The sequence below is a fragment of the Panicum virgatum genome, chromosome 8N (genome assembly GCF_016808335.1).
Source record: "Panicum virgatum strain AP13 chromosome 8N, P.virgatum_v5, whole genome shotgun sequence".
Taxonomy (NCBI): domain Eukaryota; kingdom Viridiplantae; phylum Streptophyta; class Magnoliopsida; order Poales; family Poaceae; genus Panicum; species Panicum virgatum.
The window spans coordinates 46,173,647-46,198,710 of record NC_053152.1 but is presented as its reverse complement, the minus strand read 5'-3'; the positions used below and the strand labels follow the sequence as shown (position 1 = coordinate 46,198,710).

Genomic DNA, 25,064 nt, shown 5'->3' with positions numbered 1-25,064 from the left:
GCCCCCCTCCATTTTTTAGAAGAAAGGAGGAGGAAGAAGGGAAAGAAGAAGAAAGGGAGTGTGAGGAAGAAGAAATCAGCCCCTCCTTTAATCATCCTTGCATCCGCCACTGGCGATAATTAATATATATAATCTAAACAAAACTATTTGCACGCTTTTGTTTTGGAGTAGAATGATCCAAAAGTGGGGGGGGGGGGGGGGGGGGGGTTGAAAGCTAGCTAGCCGTGCTATTTGCGTTCAAAACAAGTATGCATGGCAAAGGGACGAGGTATTGGAACCTTTGCGTGCAGACAGCGGTCACTTGAATGAGACTATATATAGATAGAAAAGAACAAGCACGGGCACAGCCGATCTGGAAAGGACACAGGAATAAATCCTAAAATAAGAAGACTTGCTCAAGTGATGCCATGGCTGAGATACAAGCTCTCTAATCATCAGACCAGTGCAGCTCTATATAAATCCTTAGAGCCCTCAGCCCATGGATGTCATCACGCAGATCGATCGAGTTTGTCGTCGACGAGAACACAGGCAAAAACCATCCAATAATACCAGCTAATAAGAACGCCAATGGCCGAGGACACCAACAAACAACAGAGCCTGGGATCGACGGAGTACCAGCTGAAGAAGTACCTGCTGCTGGCGGTGATGCTCGTCGACGCGCTCGGCCTCGTGGGGGCCTACGCCGGCGGCGGCAGCCACGACAGGTTCACCACCGTGTGCGCCGCCGTGCTGCTGTCGGGCGTCGCGCTCTACGGCGTCGGGGCCTTCCTCACTTACTTTGCGCGCCACCCTCCTGATCTGCGGCTGCGCTGCCGGCGGCGGGGGGCGGCGGAGGTGCCGCAGCGGCGGCCTCCTCCTGCTGGCAAGCTCGGGAAGAAGCACGAGATCCTGCTGGTGCTCGCCATCTTCGCCGCCACCAACGCGTACGTCGCCGGGCTGAACCCGCCCGGCGGCTTCTGGCGCCTGGAGGGCCACCGCGCCGCCGGCGACCCAGTGCTGCAGGGCGCCCACCCCCGCCGCTACAGGGCTTTCTTCTTCTTCAACACCACCGCCTTCGCCGCCTCCCTGCTCGCCATCACGCTCATCATGGACTACGAGAAGCTCGACCTCGACGAAGGGAAGATCGAGCAACAACCACGGGTCGTTGCGCTCTACGGGCTCATCGTCACGGAGCTCCTGGGCCTCGGCGGCGCCTACGCCGCCGGGAGCTGCAGGGACAGGAAGCACAGCGCCCAAGTTCTTCTTCTACTTCTCCCAGTCGTTGCCTGGATTTCTCTCCAGCAGGTTCTTGTGCAAGTTCTTCGCCGAATAAACCCCAAGAAGCTCCTCCCTTGCACCGACGAGGGAGAGGGCTGTTGCGGATCACTCATCAAGTCGTTCAAGAATTCACGCATCACCAGGTATACATATGTGCAGTATTGATATTCATCACATGATGCATCTATGTAGTAGTCCAATTAACCTCCTTGCGTCTGAATTTTTACATTCGATCATCGCACCCAAGAGTGCATATATTTTTCTTAAAAGAAAAGTAAAATACACCAACGGTCCTCGAATTTGTCTCGTAATATGTAATATCATCTAGGTCACAAACTTAAAAAGTACACATTCAAATCCTCAAACTTGCTAATTGTATTTTCTGATAGCTTACACGTGGGTCCAAATTTTATTTCTAAATTTTACGCACAACTCATATATTTTCTCCAAAAATTTTATTTCAAAGCTTTATATCCGAACAGTTTTTCCAATGTTTCCTCCAAAATTGATCCGTTTTATTTTCTAATTTTTTTACAATTTTTGCTATATGAGTTTCATTTCCTACAATTTTTATCTTTTGTATTTGAACATATTTGTACATTAAATTTATTATGGTTTTTTATGTGTATATATTTTGTATATAACTTTATATTTGAACATATTATACAACTATCGGTTTAGCTTAAGCAACTGTAATATGGATCTCATATGAAAATCTTTTCTGAGGCGGTTAAAAACTATTAATAGAGGTGGTTAGCACCAACTGTCTCCGACCTAACGTCACAGAAAATAGGCATTAACTGAGGCGGTTTTGATGCTCAGTTAATAGAATAGGAAAAATAAAAAAAATAGAAAGATCCCGGCAAGCCCATCTGGGGCCCGCAAAGCCCATCTGAGGCCCGCCAAGCCCATCTGGGGATGTTTAAGGACTCAAATGTGTATTTTAAAAACTTGGGGACTTGGATGGCACCAAAATTAAGTTGAAGGTCTGATCGTATATTTTACGTGAATGTACAGCATCAGAAGTTCATTTAGAAGTCTTTTAATTGATTTTATTTTTTGCATGCACAATTTTACTAAATAATGGCGATGACAAATAGTGTAGTGGGTTACAATAGTGGGGGAAAATAGTTTAGTCACAGTTAATATGGTAAATTTGATAGAGTAATAACTTTTCATGACACTAGTTTGGTTTTTTGGCAATATAATATTTTTTAAGTAAAATCTATTTTTGGCCATCGAACTATCAATTACGTCTGGATTTAGCAATGCAACTCTAAAACCAGACATCCGCAGCTACCTAACTCTCAAAACCATTCACATTTGGCCATCGAACTATTTTGCTGGGTGGTTTTGCTGAGCTCGACACCACGTGATGGTGGGGCCCACCTATCATCACCTCTCTCTCATTTTCCTATCTTTCTTCTATCCTCTCCCTCTCCTCTCTCTTTCTTCTCTCATCTCTCCACTGACAGCCGTCGGCCGCCTTGCTCTCTGCCACCACAAACTGCCCGCCCCAGCCTTCCGAGAGCTGGTCGGCCCGCCACGCACCCCTGCTAGCTGTAGACCTCCACACTCTGTTGGCCTCCCTGAGCTCGGCCGTGAAGGCTGGCGCGTCGTGGTGCTCCAAGGCCTCCCTGAGCTTGGCCTCCGCCGAGTCCGCAAAGCACGTGGTGTGCGCCAAGTCCGCCTCCAGCTGCCGCTGCGCCGACGCGAGCTCCACGAACACTGCCTTGCACTCCCGCAACTCTGCGGCAATGCTCCGTCGCCTCCTTCCCGGTGCGCTTTTGCAGCTCCTTTACCACCTGCTCCGCGGCACGAATCTGCTCCTCCGCGCCTTCATGCCTCTGAATCTAATGCTCCAGGGCCCTATCCTTGAGCGCCACCACGTCCTGTTGCTCCTCAACCTGCCGTTGGAGCTCCGTGGCCTCCTCCTCCTTGCGGGCGCGCCGCGGCGACAACGGCGTGTACCTACCACCGCAGGGACTTGTGCTCGGGAAGCCATCGCTGCTCGGGGGACGCGAAGATGCCCACCAACTCCTTGTTGGCCTTGGCATCCTCCGATGGAGCTCCTCGACTTGGCGCTCCAGTACAGCGACCTTCTCCCTCAAGCTTCGCCACTGGCCAGTGCAAGCCGGCTGGGCGAGAGCTCCGCCGTGGGCCAGCACTGGGAAAGAGGCTGTGGAAGGAGCGTGAGGAGGGTGGCGGAGGCGTGGTAGGAACGAGAGGGGGCGTGGGGTGGAGGTGGCACCGCCACCGCAATGGACCGAGAGGAGGGGGCGGAGGTGACGACTGCGCTGCGGTAAGAGCAAGACTGCGAGCTAGAGGGGGGCGTAGGTGCCGGCCGCGCTGAGGTGGAGCGGGAGGAGGGGGCATAGGTACCGGTGGCGCTATGAGCGGGAGGAGGGCGCAACTGCGCAAGCGACTAGCAATGGGAGCCAAATCAGTTGTTGGCGGAGCGGGATGCAGTGTGAGAGGAGAGGAATAGGAGAGAAGAGAGAGAGACAGAGAGAGGAGGGCTGATAGGTGAGCCCCATCACCACGTATGTCCCATGTCACCAAAATCACTCAGCAAAACAACTCGATAGCCAAACGCGAATGGTTTTGAGAGTTGGGTGACTGTGGATATCTAGTTTTAGAGTTTTATTGCCAAATTCGGACGCAGTCGATAGTTCGATGACCAAAAATAGATTTTACTAAGGAGCAAATTTACAATAGTAAGGAATTATTTAGCAAGAATTTCCGAGGTGGATTGCATTAGTAATGATGTATTATGGTGTGTTAACAAAATGCTTTACTCACAGGTGCTCAAAAAAAATGCTTTACTCACAGTAGACAATTTCATAGGCTAGAAATAGTTTGGTTGGGTGAACGGTGACCCATTAATACTTTGACACACTTGGCTTTATTTTATCACTGTTGAACTGTATAATAGCGAGGAAAAGTAAAGGCAGCTCTGTCATAATTAACATAGGGAACAACAGTGGCAAAAATGCTAATAACGACATACCCTGGCAAGTTTTTTTTTGTTCCGCTGCCAATAATGCTCCGCTTTCTTGTATAGTTACATTTGTGCAGTTAGGATCGGTGGCATGAGCGAAGACCTGAAAAGGACAAGATAATACATTCAGTTGCTCGCCACTCTTGCAGCGACCATCGCCTACCAAGCCGGACTAGATCCACCCGGTGGCGTCTGGGCCGGCGACGGCGACGGCCACCGTGTGGGAGACCCCATACTCCTGACCACGCACCCTGGGCGGTTCAAGGTCTTCTTCTACTTCAACTCGGCGGCCTTCGTCGCCTCCATCGTCATCGTGATGATGCTGCAGAACGAGCATCTCGTCCGAGGCCACGCGCTGGAGGTGGCCATGATACTCGACTTCTTCGGCCTCATCGGCGCCTACGCCGCCGGGAGCTGCCGGGACACGACCACCTCCATCTACACTGTAGAAATTATGGAAGCGTTGAACCCCTAGGGGCCGCGTACCTTTGTTAATATAGGCAAGGTAACAACTATTGCCTTGTAGTACAAGGCATATCCCAACAACCGGCTAGACCTATACAAGATTTATCTACAGCACAAGGTTGTTGGGATTGTTGACATGTTACAATATATTTAACACTCCCCCTCAATCACACCTTATCTAAGTTGAGATTGCGCCTAAAACTTTCAAGTTGGCGAATAGGAAGAGGTTTGGTGAAACCATCTGCAATTTGATCTCCAGTAGACACCAATCGAATCTGTAGAAGTCCTTGACTTACTCTTTCTCTAACAAAGTGAAAATCCACCTCAATATGTTTGGTCCTTGCGTGAAACACAGGATTAGCCGAGAGATAAGTTGCTCCTATATTATCACACCATAAGCGAGCATGCTTTGGCGCCTGAACACCGAGTTCACTTAACAAAGTCTGAACCCACATTAATTCTGCAGTAGCATTGGCCATGGACTTGTACTCAGCTTCAGTGCTTGATCTTGACACAGTAGCCTGTTTTCTAGCACTCCAAGATATGAGATTAGACCCCAAGAATACTCCAAAACCTCCTGTAGACCTCCTGTCATCAGAACAGCCTGCCCAATCAGCATCTGAAAAGGCACTCACGAGTGTAGACAAAGATCTATGGATACGAACTCCTATCCCAGATGTGAACTTCAGATACCGAAGAATTCTCTTAACTGCACTCCAGTGAACAGTGGTCGGTTTATGCAAGAATTGACACACTTTATTAACTGCAAAAGATATATCCGGTCGAGTCAATGTCAAATATTGAAGTGCACCAACAATACTCCTGTAACGAGATGTATCTTGCGGTCCAAGTGGATCTCCTTCAAATATTGACAATTTCTCTGAAACCGCCATAGGAGTATTCATGGGTTTGCAATTGCTCATATTGACACGATGCAACAAATCCTTTGTATATTTTTCTTGTGTTAAAAGTATGCCATCACGCAGCTTTTTCACCTCAATACCAAGAAAATAATGCAGATTGCCAAGATCTGTTAGTGCAAACTCCCCCTGAAGATCTGTAAGCAATGCTGCAGTAGCTTCAGAAGAAGAACTTGCCACTATTATATCATCTACATATATTAGAAGAAACATTGTAACTCCTCCTTTATTAAGATAGAATAAAGACACATCTGCTTTGGACGGCTTGAAGCCATGCTGTTGCAGCTTTGCACTGAGTCGAGAATACCAAGCTCTAGGCGCCTGTTTCAACCCATATAACGCTTTGTCTAACTTGCAGATGTAATCTGGTTTATCCTTGCTTTCATACCCAGGTGGCTGCCTCATGAACACTTCTTCTTCAAGTAAACCACGAAGAAACGCATTCTTAACATCTAGTTGGCGAAGTGACCAATTGTTTGAAACTGCAAGAGACAATACCAAGCGAATGGTTGCTGCCTTCACAACTGGACTAAATGTATCCTCATAATCAATACCATATCTCTGCTTGAAACCTTTAGCAACAAGACGTGCTTTATACCTATCAATGGATCCATCTGATTTTCTTTTAATCTTGTAAACCCACTTGCAATCAATAATATTCCTCCCTGCACTAGGGGGAATAAGGTGCCATGTCTTGTTACGCAGTAGGGCCATATACTCATCATGCATTGCTTGTTGCCAATTAGGCTTTCTCCAACCATTCCCCCCATCCAACTCCCCCCAAACGTACTATTTACTATATTTTACTACCTCCCTCCAAAAGATTCCTCCCCCTATAACTCCTTCTCTCCAACCATTCCCCTCATATCTATTCCCCCTATATACTATCACTCATTAACTAACTATTTATTTAACGTTTTTGAATTTTAAAAAAATCATACAATATTTGTACTGTCATAATACGCATTATCATCGTGTTACGGGGCTCAAACGAGATTAATATCGCGAAGAAACGGTGTGATTAGAGATATAGGGGGAGTTGAAACTCACCCTATATATGGGGGGAGTTTCAACTCCCCCTGTATATAGGGGGAGCTGTGGGGGGAGCCGTTGGAGGGCTCGCTCCCCCCAAAGCCCCCCCTACGTAGGGTGGGGGGAGGGATACGGGGTGCCGTTGGAGAACGCCTTAGAATCTCGTAAAGCATCCTCAAGGGACTGTGGTTCAGACTCAGCAATAGCAGAGAGACCATACCGTATAGTACCATCTGTGTACACTTTTGGCTTGTGAATCCCACTTTGCGAGTGAGTATGTGGCCGAGTTGGAGCAGACTCAGCCACCGGAGCCGTAGCAAGTGCAGCATCCGCAGAAGATCCTGCTCCCCCCGACAGGACAGGCCCGTGATCCGATGAGGATCCGAGCACTAGGACCACGTCATCCACTGGCGACGACGGCGAAAGTGCAGTTTCTGATGCACCGGTCGGTAGAGAGACAGCAGGTGCCGGATCCACCTCGTGTTCAGTGCCTGACCCCTCTGCAGTAAACACATCTACCTGGCCATTGTTCTCAGTGAAATTTTCATCAGTAGCAACAGGTAAATTATTAGAACTATTAATCACATCAGTATGCATTGTTGTACCCAAAGGAAAGTAGGATGGATGCATCAAATGTGTCGGGATAAGATTGATATCTTCACGAAGTTTGGCACCAGCATTAGCATGGAGTTCAGAAAAAGGAAAAACATGCTCATCAAATATGACATCTCGTGAGATGTAGATACGGCCAGTGGATATATCAAGACATTTGAAGCCTTTGTGCATATTACTGTACCCCAAAAACACACACCTTTTGGAACGAAAAGAGAGTTTGTGTGAGTTATAAGGTCGAAGGTTCGGCCAGCACGCACAACCAAACACTCGAAGCATGGAATAGTCAGGTTCCTCATGAAGCAGAGTTTCAAAATGTGTAGAAAAATTAAGAACTTTGGTGGGAGTACGATTGATCAAGTAAGTTGCGGCAAGGAAAGCCTCATCCCAAAATTTTAAGGGTATAGAGGCATGAGCTAGGAGAGACAAACCAACTTCAACAATGTGCCTGTGTTTACGCTCAGCAGCTCCATTTTGCTGATGCGCATGAGGACATGACACTAGATGAGAGATCCCAACCTGATTAGAAAAGGAGTTGAGCTTCTTGTACTCGCCCCCCCAATCGGTTTGCATGGCAACAATTTTACAGTTGAATAAGCGCTCAACGAGTTGTTGAAATTCATGAAAGCACTTAAAAACATCAGATTTATACCGAATGAGATAAATCCAGACAAATTTGCTATAATCATCGATGAAGCTAACATAGTATTTATTACGCCCAACCGAGTCGATTGCAGGACCCCATACATCAGAGAACACCAAATCTAAAGGGAACTTTGAAACACTAGACGACTTGGGATAGGGAAGTTGGTGACTTTTACCCTGCTGACAGGCGTCACACACAAAATTGATACTATCTTTCCTATCACAAGCTAAATTATTATCGCGAATGACACGATCCACAATTGGAAAAGAAGCATGGCCGAGTCTACTATGCCATATGGTGGGGCTCGGCCTTGTAGCACTCAGGATACTTCGACTCGGTTGGGGAAGAGGATAAAGACCATCTCTACATCTGCCTTCCAAGAGAGTTTTCCTCGTGACCTGATCCTTAATCAAGAAAAAATTTGGGTGAAACTCAAGGAAAGCCTTATTATCTTTTGTAAGGCGATGAACAGAGACATGGTTTTTCTTAGCTTGAGGGACATGAAGAACATTATTAAGATGCAAATCTCGATGAGGGGTACGAACAATAGCATTACCAATATGATTAATGTTCATACCTGCACCATTTGCTGTGCATATCTTGTCATTGCCGGTGTACTTCTCTTGGACAGTCAACCGGTCGAGCTCGCTGGTCACGTGATCTGTAGCACCAGTATCCGTGTACCAGTTTGTGTCAACACCATAAGAGTACATGGCTGCATTGACGTTTCTTTCATCTGGAACATAATCAGGATCGAAGCAATGCCAGCATTGCTGTGCGCTGTGCCCTTCCTTGAAGCAGACTTGACACCTTCCATTGAAGCGAGGTCTCTGACCTCCACCATTGCCACGACCACGTCCTCCCTGATTACGGCCACGACCTCCCTGTGAGTTGCGGCCACGTCCACGCTGGCCACCATCAGAGGGGCCAGAATTGCCACGCCCCCACTACTACGGGTAGCCGAATTTACGGAGGACTGAGATCCACTTCCTCCATTGATGCCATGCACCAGATCAAGACGACTCTCAAAACTCTGAATCTGAGACAAGAGTTCATCGTAGGTTACCGGCTCACGTCGAGAAGTGAGGGAGGCGACGATGGGCGTGTAGTCTGCATCAAGGCTGGTGAGAACATAGGACACAAGTTCATCTTCACCTAGAGGTTTCCCAGCCGCGGCTAGCTCATCTGCTAGCGCCTTCATCTTGCCCACATATTCATCTGCGGACAGATTGTTCTTCTTGAGATTTGCCATCGCGATGCGAGTATTGACAGCCCTAGCACGGGTCTGTGAGGAGAAGATCTCGTCGACCGCGGCCCATAGGCCGGCCGACGTTGTTGCTGCTGCTCCAACTTGGAGCATGACTTCTTTCATCATCGAGCTCAACAGGTAGCTCAGAACTTGCTGATCTGTCGCCACCCATCTGGCGTACTCAGGATTGGGGGCTTTGCCTTCCTTCTTGTTCTCATCAATGACTGTAATCTCCTTGTCCGGAGCAACCTCCGATCCATCAAGATACCCTAACAATTGGGCACCTCGGATGGCCAGGAGGACTTGGAGCTTCCATAGCTGGAGATTGTTTTTGGAGAGCTTCTCAGAGATAGGAAGCCCTAGCGGCGAGGAGAGGATCGCCGCCGGCGTGCTTAAGGAGGACGCCATCTAGATGTGTTTGAGGTTGGCTCTTGGTACCATGTAGAAATTATGGAAGTGTTGAAACCCTAGGGGCCGCGTACCTTTGTTAATATAGGCAAGGTAACAACTATTGCCTTGTAGTACAAGGCATATCCCAACAACCGGCTAGACCTATACAAGATTTATCTACAGCACAAGGTTGTTGAGATTGTTGACATGTTACAATATATTTAACATACACCGTCGCCCTGGCCGGCGGCGTCCTCATCTACGTGGTCATCCACATCGTCTTCTTAACGCTGGACGACCGCAGCGAGGACACCAGTGAGAGGAAAGACAAGTACAAGAGCCACCGCGAGGTGCTGCTCCTCCTCGCGATCCTGGCGGCGACGCTCACCTACCAGGCCGGCCTGACCCCGCCGGGCGGCTTCTGGGAGGAGGACGACGGCGAGCTCGGGCACCGCGCGGGGTTTCCGGTGCTCCAGGACAAGTACCCTCGCCGCTACGAGGCCTTCTTCTACTGCAACGCGGCGAGCTTCATGGCGTCCGTGGCTCTCATCGTCCTCCTCAACCCGAACCTGTACCGGCCGGGCATCCGGTGCTACGCGCTCTTCGTCTGCATGGTCGCCGGCGTGCTCGGGCTCCTCGGCGCCTACGCCGCCGGGAGCTCCCTGCACCTGCGCACCTCCATCGTCTTCCTGGTGCTGGCCGTCGTAGGTATTGCGATCGTCGTCGGCCTAACAATCCACCGCCATTATTGTGCGTCCACCACCACCACCACCGCCGCCACTGGAGCTCATCATCAAGAAGGACCCATCAACTCCGGCTCCGGCCATGCACCGCCATCATCATCCCCACCCAACAATGGCGGCGCCGAGGAAACCGCAATGTACCTGATGCTGGTGGGGATACTGGCGGCGAGCGTGACCTACCTGACGGGCCTGAAACCGCCTGGCGGCATGTGGAGGAGCGACGGCGACGGGCACTCCGCCGGCAACCCGGTCCTCTACGACACCAACAAGTCGCGGTACAATGTCTTCTTCTACAGCAACTCCATCTCCTTCGTCGCCTCCGTCGTCGTCATTGCCTTGCTGCTTCTCCGGATGATGCTGTCGCCTGCTGCTGAGGAGACGAACCGTGAGGATCCTGCGGCGAAGAAGAAGCTGTTCGGAATGCTTCTCGGGCCGATCCACGCTGTCGTGGTGCTGGACATGCTCTTCCTCCTGGTAGCCTACGCAGCAGGAAGTGTCCGGGAATCGCGCAGATCATGGAAAGTCATCATGATCTTCCCTGCCGTGATCTTGGTTGTGTTCGCCTTCTTCTTCGTGTCCAGGAAACAAACGGAAGAAGCAAAAGAATCAACAGTGGATGGAGGAGAAAAAGGGAATGCAGAAGACCACAGCTCCACTATTACAGTACAACATATAGGGTCTTCTACGATGAATATCTCATGACAACAAACCAAAATATCATAATTCATTCACTTTTACGACGTTTTATGGGGAGCGATACACTTTTGTGATGAAAGTTTGGTGTTCGTCACTAAGTACACTCAGAAATCGTCATAAACTATTCAATATCAGATTGTGACGAATACTCTTTCATTTTTATGACAACTACCATGCATCACATATTTGTAACAATGTTCGATCGTCATAAGTTTTTTCAAGAGTTTTTTTAAATAAAAAGTTGCTCACGACCTACTGACTATTTGGCCATAAGCTTTTTACAGCAAATTGCATTTGTAAGTGCTGGTTAAGTAGACCCACCATCAGATTGATACTGAATATAGAAAAATAAGAATCAAAAATAGAAAAATGGTGCAAAAATTTAAAAGCGAAAATTAAAAAACACAAAAAGAAGGCGTATGCAAGACTTGAACCAAGGATGTAAAATGACACTTCCATTCTTTAACACCAGGCGTCCAGGCCACATGGTCATTTGTATTCAATTGTGGCAATTCTCCTTAATTAATATTGTTGTTTGTATTCTTTAACACCAGGCCACATGGTCATTTGTATTCAATTATGGCAATTCTCCGTAATTAATATTGCTGTTAGTTATTGCCATTAAATGTTTTACGCAAAAACATAAGGAATCAATTGCCTAAAGAGGCAAGCAGGCGAGCGCATGGGCAAAAAGAATAAAATTGAGATTATGGGAGAATCGAACCCACGACCCGCACGGTGGAGATAAACGGGCATACCACTAGACTACATGATTATTTGTGTGTTAGCCGGCGCTGATACTTACTCCCTCCGTTACAAATTATAAGTCATTACAAGAATTTTGGAGAGTCAAAATTTTCTAAATTTGACCAAATTTATACAACAAGGTAATAATATTTACGATACCAATTAAATATCATTGGATTCTTTCTTAGTTATATTTTTATAGTATACCTATTTGATGTTATAAATCTTTGTATTTTTCTCCATAATTTTGGTCAAACTTTAAAATAATTTGACTCTCTAAAATTTTTAGAATGACTTATAATTTAGAATGGAGAGAGTATTTAACAATTATTAGACAGCTAGCGAGTGCATGGGGAAAAGGAACAAATCGGCATCAGCGGGAGAATCGTTCCTGCCGAGGGCTCCCCTGCGCTCACATCCCGGCGGCAGTGCCTCCAATCCCACCCAAACTCTCCCCATAGCTTAACGGTTAAGGACCTTGGGGCATAAAGGTTGGGCGCCGAGACATGAGATGTCACCCAACAAGTGTCATATGAGATATGATTAGCAAAGAGATGCTTACCGATCTACCTTGTCCTCTAGCGGTGATGCTAAATCTCACTAGTCGACTTGATAGTTGTGGGTCTTGAATCACTAAGAATCAATGGAGGGATATTGATTTTAGTGGGAGTAAATTCTGTTAATTGCTTAATATCGTTTACTCCATCATGAATACGTTTGTCTTAGTATTTTGCATTATTATTTTGTTGTAGATCATGGTCCGCAATAACACCCAATCCTTTTCATTGCGTTCGGTCCTTGAGAAGGACAAATTGAATGTGACTAACTATGTGGATTGGATCCGCAACCTGAGAATTGTTCTCAGGGCAGAGAAAAAGGAAGATGTTCTAGATACCCCATGTCCAGAATAAGCCTACCTTCAAGAAGAAAGGTTCTTCTTGGAAGAAGAAGGGCAAGGCTAAGGTTGCGAACCCTAAGCCAAACCCTGCACTCAAGGCTAAACCTGGACCAGCTGCAGATAATGAGTGATTTCATTGTCACGAGAAGGGACACTGGAAGAGGAATTGCAAGCTGTACCTCACCTCATTGAAGATCCGTTCTTCCACCTCGGGTACGCTTGTTGTTCATATTACAGAAATATTTCTCGCTGACTCTTAAGTTAATTCCTGGGTATTTGATACTGGATCGGTTACTCATGTATGCAATTCGATGCAGGGAATGACAAAGAGTAGAAGCGTTGAAAGAGGAAAAGTTGACTTCCGGCAATAATGCAAGGGTTGCTGCTGTGGCCGTCGGGACGATGCAACTTCACATACCATCAGGATTTGTCTTGGAGCTTAGTAATTGTTATTTTGTTCCTAGTTTGAGTCGAAACATTATGTCTCCTTCATGTCTGATGAAGGATGGTTATTCTTTTGCAAGTGAAAACAATGGTTGTGTGATCTCTAAGAATAACATGTTTGTGGCTCTAGCGTCCATTAAGAATGGGCTATTTATTCTAAATCTTGATGATTCACCTGTCTGTAATATATTTGCTAAAAGGCATCGGCTTACTGATTTGAATCCTACCTACATGTGGCATTGTCGTCTCAGTCATATAAGCGAGAAACGCATGAAGAAGCTCCATGCGGATGGACTTCTAACTTCATTTGATTTTGAATCATACGAGACATGCGAAGCTCGTTTGCTGGGAAAGATGACCAAGACGCCATTCACAGGTTTTCAGAGAAAGCATCGGACTTGCTGGAACTCATACATACTGTTGTATGTGGACCAATGAGCTCAATTGCTAGAGGTAGATTACAATACTTCATAACTTTCACTGATGACTTGAGTAGATATGGCTATGTCTACTTGATGAAGCATAAGTCTGAAACTTTTGAAAAGTTCAAAGGATTTCAGAGTGAAGTTGAAAATCAGTGTGGCAAGAAAATTAAAGTTTTACGATCTGATCGTGGAGGCGAATATCTGAGCCACGAGTTTAGCAATCACCTAAAGAGTTGCGGAATTGTTCCACAACTTACGCCGCCTGGAACACCTCAGAGAAACGGTGTGTCTGAGCGACGTAATCGAACTCTGTTGGACATGGTTCGATCAAAGATGAGCCAGTCGGACCTACCGTTATTGTTTTGGGGTTACGCTCTAGAAACAACAGTTTCCACACTGAACAGGGTGTCGTCAAAATCCGTAGACAAGACACCATATGAAATATGGACTGGCAAGTCTCCCAGTTTGTCTTTTCTAAAAAAAATTGGGGTTGTGAAGCATTTGTCAAACGACTCCAGTCTGACAAGCTTGCACCCAAATCGGATAAGTGCATTTTCGTGGGATACCCAAAGGAGACCTTAGGGTATTACTTCTACAATTGATCTGAGGGTAAAGTGTTTGTCGCACGGAACGGAGTTTTCCTAGAGAAAGAGTTTCTCAAAGGAGAGAAAAGTGGAAGAACGGTGCAACTCGAAGAAGTTCGAGATGAGCCAATAGGACAAGACTCTACAAGTGACGCTAATGTAGCTGAACAAGTTGAGATGCCTATGGAAACAGAAGCACCTCCGCAACCACGAAGGTCAGCAAGGCTCCGCGCAGCACTAGAATTATTATTGTTAGACAATGATGAGCCTGCAATATATGCAGAGGCGATGGCAGACCCTGACTCCGATAGATGGCAAGATGCCATGAAATCCGAAATTGAATCCATGAAGGAAAATCAAGTTTGGAACTTGATAGACCCGCCTGATGGTGTGAGAACCATAGAGTGCAAATGGATCTATAAGAAGAAGAAAGATAAGGATGGAAATATTCACATCTATAAAGCTCGACTTGTTGCAAAAGGTTTTCGACAAGTTCAAGGAGTTGACTACGACGAGACTTCCTCGCCCGTAGCGATGCTTAAATCTGTTCGGATTATTCTAGCTATTGCTGCATATTTCGATTATGAAATATGGCAGATGGATGTCAAAACAGCTTTCCTCAATGGAAATCTGACCGAGGACGTGTATATGATGCAGCCCGAGGGTTTTATCGATCCGACCAATGCTGAAAGATATGCAAGCTTCAAAAATCCATTTATGGATTAAAACAAGCATCTCGGAGTTGGAATATTCATTTTGATGAAGTAGTCCAAGGGTTTGTCTTCATTAAAAACGAAGAAGAAGCTTGTGTTTACAAGAAGGAAAGTGGGAGCTCTGTTGCATTTCTAATCTTGTATGTAGATGACATACTGCTGATTGGAAATAATATTCCTATGCTTGAGTCTGTAAAGACTTCACTGAAAAATAGTTTTTCGATGAAGGATTTAGGAAAAGCAGCATACATACTGGGCATCAAGATCTATAGAGATAGATCAAAGAGGCTTATAGAATTAAGCCAAGATACTTACATTGACAAAGTGTTGAAGCGGTTCAACATGGAAGAGGCAAAGAAAGGGTTCTTGCCTATGTCACATGGCATACATCTTAGCAAGACTCAGTGTCCTACGACGACTGATGAGCGAGGGCGCATGAGCAAAGTTCCATATGCCTCAACAATTTGATCTATTATATATGCAATGATAAGTACACGCCTAGATGTTTCTTATGCTCTAAGTGTTACGAGCAGATACCAGTCTGATCCAGGTGAAGGTCACTGGACAGCTGTGAAAAACATTCTTAAGTACTTGAGAAGAACTAAGGATGTGTTTCTTGTCTATAGAGGTGAGGAGGAGCTCGTTGTAACGGGTTACACCGATGCTAGTTTCCAAACCGACAAAGACGATTCAAAGTCCCAATCAGGTTATGTGTTCACAATGAATGGTGGTGCTGTAAGCTGGAAGAGTTCCAAGCAGGAGACCGTGGCCGATTCTACAACGGAAGCCAAGTACATCACAGCTTCGGAAGCTGCGAAGGAAGGTGTTTGGATAAGGAAGTTCCTTATTGAGCTTGGTGTGTTTCCAAATGCGTCCAGTCCGCTGGACCTTTACTGTGACAACAGTGGGGCTATTGCGCAAGCAAAGGAGCCTCGGAATCACCTGAAGAGCAAACACGTTATGTGGCGATTTCATCTCATTCGATAGTTTATCGAACGTGGTGAAATTAAGATATGCAAAATACATACAGATTTGAATGTCTCAGATCCGTTGACAAAGCTACTCCCGCAGTCCAAGCATGAGGCGCACACAAGAGCAATGGGTATAAGATACATTCTAGATTGACTCTAGTGCAAGTGGGAGACTGTTGGAAATATGCCCTAGAGACAATCATAGAGATGATCATATTTCCTTGTATTCATGATTAATGAAGTGTTCCTTGAATATCCATGAAAGACAACTTGTATTGATTGACAATTATGTGAATTGTCTGTGAGACTCTTTACTTGTATGGTTATTCTAAATCTGTTCCTAGTCGGAGTTCTTGTGAGGACACACATGGATATTAGACTAGCACATATATTAGTTGATGACTATGTTTCACAAGTCATGGACATGTAGATGTCAAACTAATAATGTGGGCTCATGTGGGATATGAGTCTGAACTAACCCAACACGAGATGATGACTTCTCATTACACAATATGTACGCTGTGTCCTAAGACCTGAGATCGTCGTATGTACTCAAGATGTGAATCGACTTACTTAGGATCCATCAAACGCTGCACCGTAACAGGGTAGTCATAAAGGTGGCTTTCGGGTCTGTCAAGAAGCATGCTGTAAGACATAGTCGGTCAAGATGAGATTTGCCCCTCTCTACAAGAGAGAGATATCTCTGGGCCCCTCAAGTGATTCGGATCAGGAAATGCATGTCCATGCTGGGGTTAGAAGTTAACCAAGGATTCCGAATCACAGGATCGAAAAAGAGCGGTTGGCTTGGAGCTAGACCAAATATCGTGAGGCAAAAGGAACAACATGTATATGATATTGTGGCGGCTCGTCTGATATGATCTTTGTGTGCGTATAGGAGTTGACATGTCTTGCTAGAGGCCGCTGTTTACTATTGGGCCGAGTAAGAGTACTCGGGCCATGTCTATTCGCATTTGAGCCCATAGGGTCACACACTTAAGGGAAAGAAGTCTGATAAGGATGAGATCCGAATTAGACTGGACTTAGTTGCACTAATGGGCCATTCGGCCCAAAAAGAGGCGCCCAAAGTGGGGTCCAAGGCAGCCCACCTAAAGGGCTATATAAACAAATGAAGGGGGCGCCTAATAACCCTAGCTGTTTACTGTTCACGTGAATAGTAGCCGACGCTACAGTATCCACACATGAACAGTACCGCGCGTGAGCCGTAACCGCCCCTCCTGTGCGCCCAAGCCCTAGGTCGCCTTCGCGGACCTAGCAGTCCGGATCGCGACACTTCTTCCCGTATGTGTGGATACCTTGGAGGTGCTGCATCTGGTGCACAAGGACGAGCCGCACGTGAGGAGGTTCTCGCAACTGCACTGCCGGCTTCCATCTGTTCGACTACATCGACGCGCGACAGAAGTTCCGCATCCGCGCATCTAGTGGTAATCCCGTGATCTATAACTGCAGTAATCCTGGTTTATGCGGTAGAAAATTTTTGTTTTTGCTACCCCATATTCCTTCATTGACAACAAGTGTTACAACATATTTCGATGGACCAGTCAATATCAATGGACCATGAGATTATTCAAATCTCATATCAAGTCATTCGAATTATAATCGATGATTTTGTTGTCTATGAATTTTAGGTTCTCTTACGAGAAAAATATGAATGTTTGATATGCGATCTTATAAGATCCAACAAAAACAATCAATTTCCTAGAGAGCTTCAAATGCAGGATTGAAAAACCCTTCAAATCTTATGTCGTAGCTCCTGTTTTATCCCTTATTGATGTTTGATATTGATCAATTTTCCTTCCATAAGATATTCTTATCGATAATCTTTATGGATATTGCTTCTTAACAACAGTAAGACATAATTTTTTTTGATCTATAATGAATAACCCCAATCAAAGGTTATTAAACTCTTTTATTAGTTTATGGGATAAAACCAATATTTATGTCCATTGTTTATGTGGGATATTATGCCATCGAGAGCGAGTTCAACGGACTCCTCTGAATTCAATATCCACAACATGTGACAAACCATTGATGTAATGAATTTACACCTAAGGTAAACTCAAATCACTATGATGATGTTGCAATATCAAATGCAATATTTTATATTTGTATATCTTATCATAATTTTGGATCGTTGTAGGTAGCCATATAAATGTGTATACCATACAACGAATCATCATAAATTTTGTTGATACACAAGACAAATAATCTCTATGTCAGAAACATAGAGTAGATCTTTATAGTAGGCAATGTAAATTGCTGCCTAAGCATGATCTCTGGGCAGAATAATTCACAAGGAATTAAACACAGTCTTTGCTTAGGACTCTACTATCTTGTGTAAAATAAAACAATATGATGACAAAGAACAATCCAAAACCTTTATTTTGATTAAAAACGCATCGTAGGTAATCATCAAGTTTCAGACAAACAAGATGTAGACCTCTCAGTAACAGGTGATTAGATCACTGCTATGGCATGGTCTCAAGGCAGAATAATTCACAAGAAATTAAACGCAGTCTATGCCATAGTCTCCATTATCTTGTGTTAATTAATCAAAATAATCAAGATATGTATATTGCAAATTTTTAATCCATTAAAGATGAATAATCTTTAATGATATTTATGTCTTAGTTAAATTACAACTATGTTACTAGCAGTTTAACTTGTGTATGGTGCAAAAATATGTTTTAGGTGCACCAAAATACTCCGATTCTATTATAAAACTACAAATGTAACATATATGTTGGTGCAAAATAGGGGGTTTGGATGCGCCAACATAACCAAAAATAGTTTTTGGAGTCACAAATGTAATATGTATGTGGTGCAAAGGGGAATTGGGTGCACCACATATTCCAAAAATATAATAGAATCAAGATGACATTGTAATATAATGCAATTAAATTATAAAATATATTACAATGACAATATCCAGGCAACAACAAAGCACGAAGTGCTATAGTTGGGTAGTGGCATAATTATGCAAAATCACGCAGGATCAAAGCAAAAACCACTTCCTGTGTTAGCCCTCCTAGCAACAATGGTTCGATTGTCATTTTGCCCTTTTCGGATTTAGGCTCACATGAGCCTAAATTTATCGAACCTTAATCAACTATCAATTAATTAAGAGGCTTCGATTTTGTTGCAATTAAAAATAATTGCCAATCAACAAAATCGATAAACTATTTATGTTTAGATATATAATTTTCTGGTCTCAAAAGCAAACAATGTATAGGAGTAAAGATTCTACCGTACAAATTCTGTTAGAGACCATGACTAAAACAGAAAAACATAGACACAGAAAACATATATAAACAGTGAAAATCTCCGCAATATAATTTATTATGATGCAATTTCAAAAAACTCATAGGTCTCAAAAACTATTTATTTACTCTAGGTAAATAATTTGCATCATAAGTCATTTAAATGCATGGTCTTAGTAATCTGATTATTTGGATTGTTACCATGTAATAAAGCATAGAAGAAATCTGAAGAGAGGAGGAAGGGGATCGGCTTGTGGCCCGAGACTGCCTGTTGGCCTCCAACGGCCGGCCTCCAGCGGCCTATCTCGGGTCGGCCTACTGATGGCCCAAACCAGCCCAGCCAAGGCCCGCACAAAAGGGCAGAGGGCGGTTAGGAGCCGCCGCTCCAGCCCCTTGCGCCGCCGCCGCTTGGCCTTTGCGCCGCCTACCTCTTGCCTCGACCGCCGCCGCGTGCCACTGGGGGCGCCGCCTACTGCCTCTGGGCTGCCGCCTCCTGCGCGAGGGAGGGCGCCACCACTGGCCGCGCCTAGCGCCTCTGCACCCTTTGGCCTAGCGCCCGCCGCTCCCTGTTGGATGCCGCCGCCGCCTGCGCGCTGCCTTCGGGTGCCGGCCACCGTCGGCATGTGTTGCTGTTGTGGCTCTGCATCGACTGCGGCCGTCGCCGGCGGGCGTCACCGACGCTGGCCCAAAGCGTCGTCGTCTCTAGGTCCGCGCACGAACGTCGTTCGCCGTTGCGGAGGGCCGTCGTGGCGGAGCGCCATCCGCCTACCTCTGCGGTGTGCGCGCCATGCCCCCGTGCGCCGGCCAAGGGCCGGCCACCGGCGTGTGTTGCCGTTCTTGGCACTGCACCGCCCCTGTGGAGGAGGGATGGGCACCGAGGACACCGCGGGTGCCTCCGCTGCCGCCGCCGTCGATGGCCGTTGTACGAGCGCCGAGGGCCCAGGCCTCTCTGTTGTTCTCGTCGAGTTCTCGTTGATTCCGGTGAGTGCCTTCGCTCAGTGTAGAACAAAGTGCATGATAACGTGTTGTAAATGAAAGTGAAAAGGTTGTCCTCTCTATTGATTGATTGTGTTTATATACAAAACCAAGAGACAAGGGCCCAAGGGACATTTCCCTTTGGGATGACCCCTTCATGAATAGTAACTTCATAGTGACATCATAATGATGTCATTAATCTAATTAATTACTTAATTATAGAATTGATCACTAATTCCTAATTTCTTTTGTAACAGTGATAACGCGTGCCAACATAGCATGCCACATAGGACAAAGGATTAAATTGAACTAGATAAAGAAGTTTGAGGACTGAAATGATCGTTTTGAAAATTTGAGGACCAAGTTGAGTTTCGGATGAAAATTTTTGGTCAAAATTAAGTATTTCATATATTTGACGGCCCCTTAAATTTTCATTGCAGTTCCACCACTGCGTGAGACGACCATGATCACTTGGCAAAGAGAACGCCTATGTCCTCCAAGTTCCGGCCTTTGGTCTCCGGCAGCCTTACGTAGATGAACACCCACGCCGCCACAGCCGTGCTGGCGTACAGGAAGAAGCAGCCGGCCATGGTGATGGTGTTGGCGAGCGAGATGAACGTCATGCTCAGGACGCCGCAGGTGAGCCGGTTCACCGCGATGCCGAGGCTCATGCCCTGCGCGCGCAGCCGCAGCGGCAGGATCTCGGCGCCGTACGTCGGCGCCAGCGGGCCGAGGCCGATCGAGAACGCCGTCACGAACGCCACCACCGACGCCACGCACGCCGCCGCCCCGGCGGCCGTCGTCGCCTCGCCGGCGCACAGCAGCGTGATCCCCAGCGCGGTGAGCGAGGCGGCGATGCCGGCCGCGCTGGCGAGCAGGAGCGGCCGGCGGCCGAGGCGGTCCGACAGGAACGTGGCCACGAAGATGGAAAGCGTCTTGACCACCCCGACGGCGACGGTGGCGGCCAGCCCGGTGCTGTTGGACGAGATGCCCGCCTGCTTGAACACCAGCGGGCTGTAGAGCACGATGGCGTCGATGCCGGAGGCCTGCTGGAAGGAGTAGAGCACGAGGACGTTGGTGAGGATCCGCCGCACCATCGGCGACGGGGCCACGAACAGCTCCCTCCAGACCCCGGCGCCGCCGACCTGCTCCGCGACGGCCCGCCTGATCTCCTCGAGCCGGGCGTGGGCCTCGTCGGGCGTGTCGGAGGTGCGCTCCAGCACCGCGCGCGCCTCGTCGTCGCGGCCGCGCATGGCGAGCCACCGGGGCGACTCCGGCATGGCGAGCACGCCGGCGGCCAGGAGCAGCGGCGGCGGGACGCCCAGGGCGAACATGACGCGCCAGCCGAGGCGCAGCGGCAGGCCGGCGAGGGCGTAGTTGGAGATGTAGCTGAGGAGGATCCCGCCCGTGATGAAGATGTCCACCAGGGACGAGAGCAGCCCCCGCGACGACGCCGGCGCGATCTCGGCGGCGTACACGGGCGCGACGACGACGGCGAACCCGACGCCGACGCTGGTGACGAACCGCGCGACCAGGAGCGAGGCGTAGCTGCCGCCCAGCGACATGGCGAGCGCGCCGACCATGAGGAAGGCGTTGGCGAGCACGATGGTGCCGCGGCGGCCGATGGCGTCCGCGGCCCAGCCGGCGGCGAGGATGGAGGCCAGCATGAAGAGGTTCATGGACCCCGACAGCACCTCGACCTGCTCGTCGGTGAGCCCCAGGTCCTCACGCATGAACAGCTCCGCCCCGCTCATCAGCGCAAGATCTGCACACGGTAACATGTCATGGACCGTGAGCTATGCTCGTATAAGAAACTAAGAGTAGGAATCGTGTCACGTACTGTAGCCCATGAGGATGGTGGTCATGGAGGCGAGCGTGGCGCAGACGAAGGCGAACATGTTCCGGCGCGGCGGAGCTGGAGCTGGCTCCACGGCGGTCGACGGGAGCAGGGGCGCCGCGACGCCGACATCGGCGGCGCCGTGGTGCGGCTCGGTGGTACCCATGGCTTGGCTTGTCGCCGGTGACGAAGAAGGGCAACTCCACGGATAGTGGCCTGGTCCACTGTCTCACTGAACTGCAGGTAATTGTTCTATAAAAGCATCTGAAAAGGGGATAGATCAAAGCGTTTCCACTTTGCGTTTTGCAAGGAAGAATCCGAGCATGATCCGATGAAAGAGGACGAGGACAAGCAAGCAAATCCAGGGGGGTTAGTGGTGGACTGATGTTGGGTGCCGGTTAGTGCATGGCTGCCTTTTGGTTTGTTCATTAGCTGATGAGAATGACAGTGATTATCACCTAACACGACATGGGAGGGGCCCTTGCTGAAATGCTGACACGGATGCCACTAGCATGGCTCTGCTGCGTGTTATGGAAGCTGAGTTCGAAGGTGCCGTCATGGAGGTATCCGAGACGAAGGAGAGGGTGCAGAGTGACGGCGGCCGGCGGCGCTCCGGCAAGTTGAGGTTGAAAGATTGAAGTGGATGTTGATCAATGATCACTTGATCAGGGGAAGGCGATAGTAGTGGTAGCAAGGCAACGTGCAATGACAAGGGGCTGGGCTGCTAATCTGGGGGCACATGTCCGAACACTTCCAGTGGACACATTTATATATATGAATTTTTTTAAAAAAAACAGACCTGAAAATGTTAGTTAAATCGCATCTCATAAAAGTTATTTAAATGATATATAGAAAAGTTTACTCAAATAACTTCTGTGAAATATTGTTGGCATATTTGAAATTTTTTTAATAACTTTTGAAAAGACTAAAATGAAAAAGCAAAAGAACATAAAAATTACTAAAAGGCTAACTCAAATGTTAGGGAAAATAATTTTTAAAGACTATGAGAAAAGTGACTAAGAAATGTATGTACATATTTTTTCAGGAAAAGTTATTTAAAAAGTGACTAAGAAAAGTTATAGTGATGGACGGAGTAAGACAGTTTTCTCTGATCAAATACCTGAAGCTCGCAAGCTCCCCAGAACACACCCTCGGCAGCTCCGTCGAGCTCGTGAGGCAGTGCTTCGCAGTCGCCTGCAACCGACCCTTCCACGAGCCACGTCCTCAGCCGCCGCTGCGTTAATCAGCCGTGGAAAGTCAATGGTTCTTCCGTGGCCAAAAGCATTTTAGTTTTTTTTTTTTGAAAAACCGGCAAAAGCGTTTTAGATTGTACTATAGGTTTGGCTTACTGGTTAAACATTGTTGGATTGACCATAGCCAGACGATTTATACGAGATAAGATGAGAACGGAACATTCAGCAAGCTGTCAATCAGAATGACTGAATCCCTACAGAAAGCATCGAGAGATGCTGTCAGCAAGGGGCCTGAACATTCACTCAGACGCACTCAATTCTGAACACTCTGCAAGTTCACTGTCTGAATTTTTCACCTGGCCATCACGCCTTCAGAATAACTACCGTACAGACTTTGAGATGCCCAAGTATTGAACCTTGGAGTGCGAATCCGGTAACTACCAATGGCATGCTGCTGGTTTACAGGCTGAAGATTGCTGGATTGAATTGAATGTAACCAAACGATTACAAAACAGAGGGAGCATGACAGAACCGAACATTCAGCGAGCTCTCAATCTGAATGATTGAAAAACTAATTAAAATATTCTAGCCTAGCAACCAAGGGAAAAAGCAATTAATAATATAAAATACTAATTAACTAGATTAACTTAGAGAGCATTCATTTCAATAAACTGAAGCGCCCTCCTTGGTCCGATCTGGGCCGGTCTCTGGCGCTCGCCTTGGGCCGCAGCTTTGCCCCCGATGGGCCTAGCACCACCCCTGGCAGCGCTCTCGTGGGCCGCTTTGCCTCGCCTGCAGGCGCCCGAACGCCGTTTTTTTTTATATATTTTTTAAAAATAAAAATTTCAAAAATATATGTCAGTTTTGAAATATTTTAAAAATACCCCCCAGTCGCCCCCCATAGGGCGACAGGCCTTAAGTGTAATTTTTTTTTCAAATTCGCAATGAGGTCTCTGGAAAAAAAAGGCCCTGTCGCCCCCCAACGGGCGACAGGAGCCTGTCGCCCAGCCCACGGGCGACCGCCGCTGGGCCTAGCCCACGGGCGCGGCAGGGGGGCCTGTCGCCCCCCCCCCCCCCCCCCCCCCCCCCCCGCGGGCGACCGGGGTATCCCCCCTCTAGCCCTCCCCTTCCCTCCTCATTTGAGCCCGAAAATTCCACCAAAAATCCAGAAAAAAAGAGAGGAGTGAGGAGAAGGAAAGCGGCGAAGCCCTGTCGGATTCAGCACTTGTGATCTGCAGGTTAGTACATTTAGTTTATATATTTTTTCATTTAAGTACTACGTATTTAAATATGAGTAATTTAAGTAGGGGTAAGTAATTTAATTTAATTAGTGCTATAGTAGAACCATTTAAGTAGGAGTTCAATGATACTTTAGTTTGTAGTTACGTAGTAGTAAATTAGTTCTACGCATTTATTATTACAATTGCAGTACTATTAGAGACGTGTTTATAAATTAATTATGATTTAGAATAGAATTTGGCATATGCAGTATAGAATTTGAGTGTCATCACGTAGTTATGAATACTTATATGTTGTAGTTGAATTTCATACTTAGTTTTTACGGATTATTGAATAAGGTAGTGAAGTAAAGAGTATAACTCGATAAGTATTATGTGATATACAGATATGTCGAGCAAGATGCAGTTTCAAGTATTTTATGGTGAATACAATGTTATGTATGGGCCAAATGGAGTAGATCTTTCTGCCTTTAAGCGCACATCTAGCGGCATAGATAAACCTCTGGAAAGGAGTTTTGGTTCCATATGTAAGTGGCTGCAGCGTGGGTTCCATGTTGATCCGTTGACACATGTGATCACTGTCCAGTCTCTTGTTAATTGGGAGGTAGAAAGTGAATTATGAGAATTAATGATGATACACAGCACTGATAACTAGCAGAAGTACATGCAAGCAGCTCTAGAGCGTGGGTGGCCTCTGGCCATTCTTGTTCACATTCAGGAGAAGACACAAAATGAAATCCAACACTGTGC

The 25,064-nt window shown here is 46.9% G+C and overlaps 1 protein-coding gene, 1 non-coding gene and 1 pseudogene across 2 annotated transcripts; 1 reads left to right on the top strand and 2 right to left on the bottom strand.

Moving 5' to 3' along the window:
• The first annotated feature begins 497 nt into the window (after positions 1-497).
• Positions 498-11,196, top strand: LOC120686493 (annotated as a pseudogene).
• LOC120687106 lies at positions 8,957-9,095 on the bottom strand. The gene has a single exon (XR_005680602.1). It is a non-coding gene; the product is annotated as a small nucleolar RNA Z247 (small nucleolar RNA).
• Positions 11,197-20,103: 8,907 nt separating the features above from the next.
• Positions 20,104-22,593, bottom strand: LOC120686671 (polyol transporter 5-like). Its single transcript, XM_039968887.1, has 2 exons — positions 21,887-22,593; positions 20,104-21,811 (listed from the first exon to the last, which is right to left on the bottom strand). The coding sequence occupies exons 1-2, from the start codon at positions 22,047-22,049 to the stop codon at positions 20,514-20,516; spliced, it is 1,461 nt and encodes a 486-aa protein (XP_039824821.1). The 5' UTR covers positions 22,050-22,593; the 3' UTR covers positions 20,104-20,513.
• Positions 22,594-25,064: the final 2,471 nt, after the last annotated feature.

Bases quoted from the DNA above. Each gene is read 5' to 3' on its own strand.
- LOC120686671 (XM_039968887.1), bottom strand. From the start codon at position 22,049: ATGGGTACCACCGAGCCGCACCACGGCGCCGCCGATGTCGGCGTCGCG. The intron at 21,812-21,886 runs GTACGTGACACG...TACCGTGTGCAG, and splicing joins CACCATCCTCATGGGCTACA to ATCTTGCGCTGATGAGCGGG.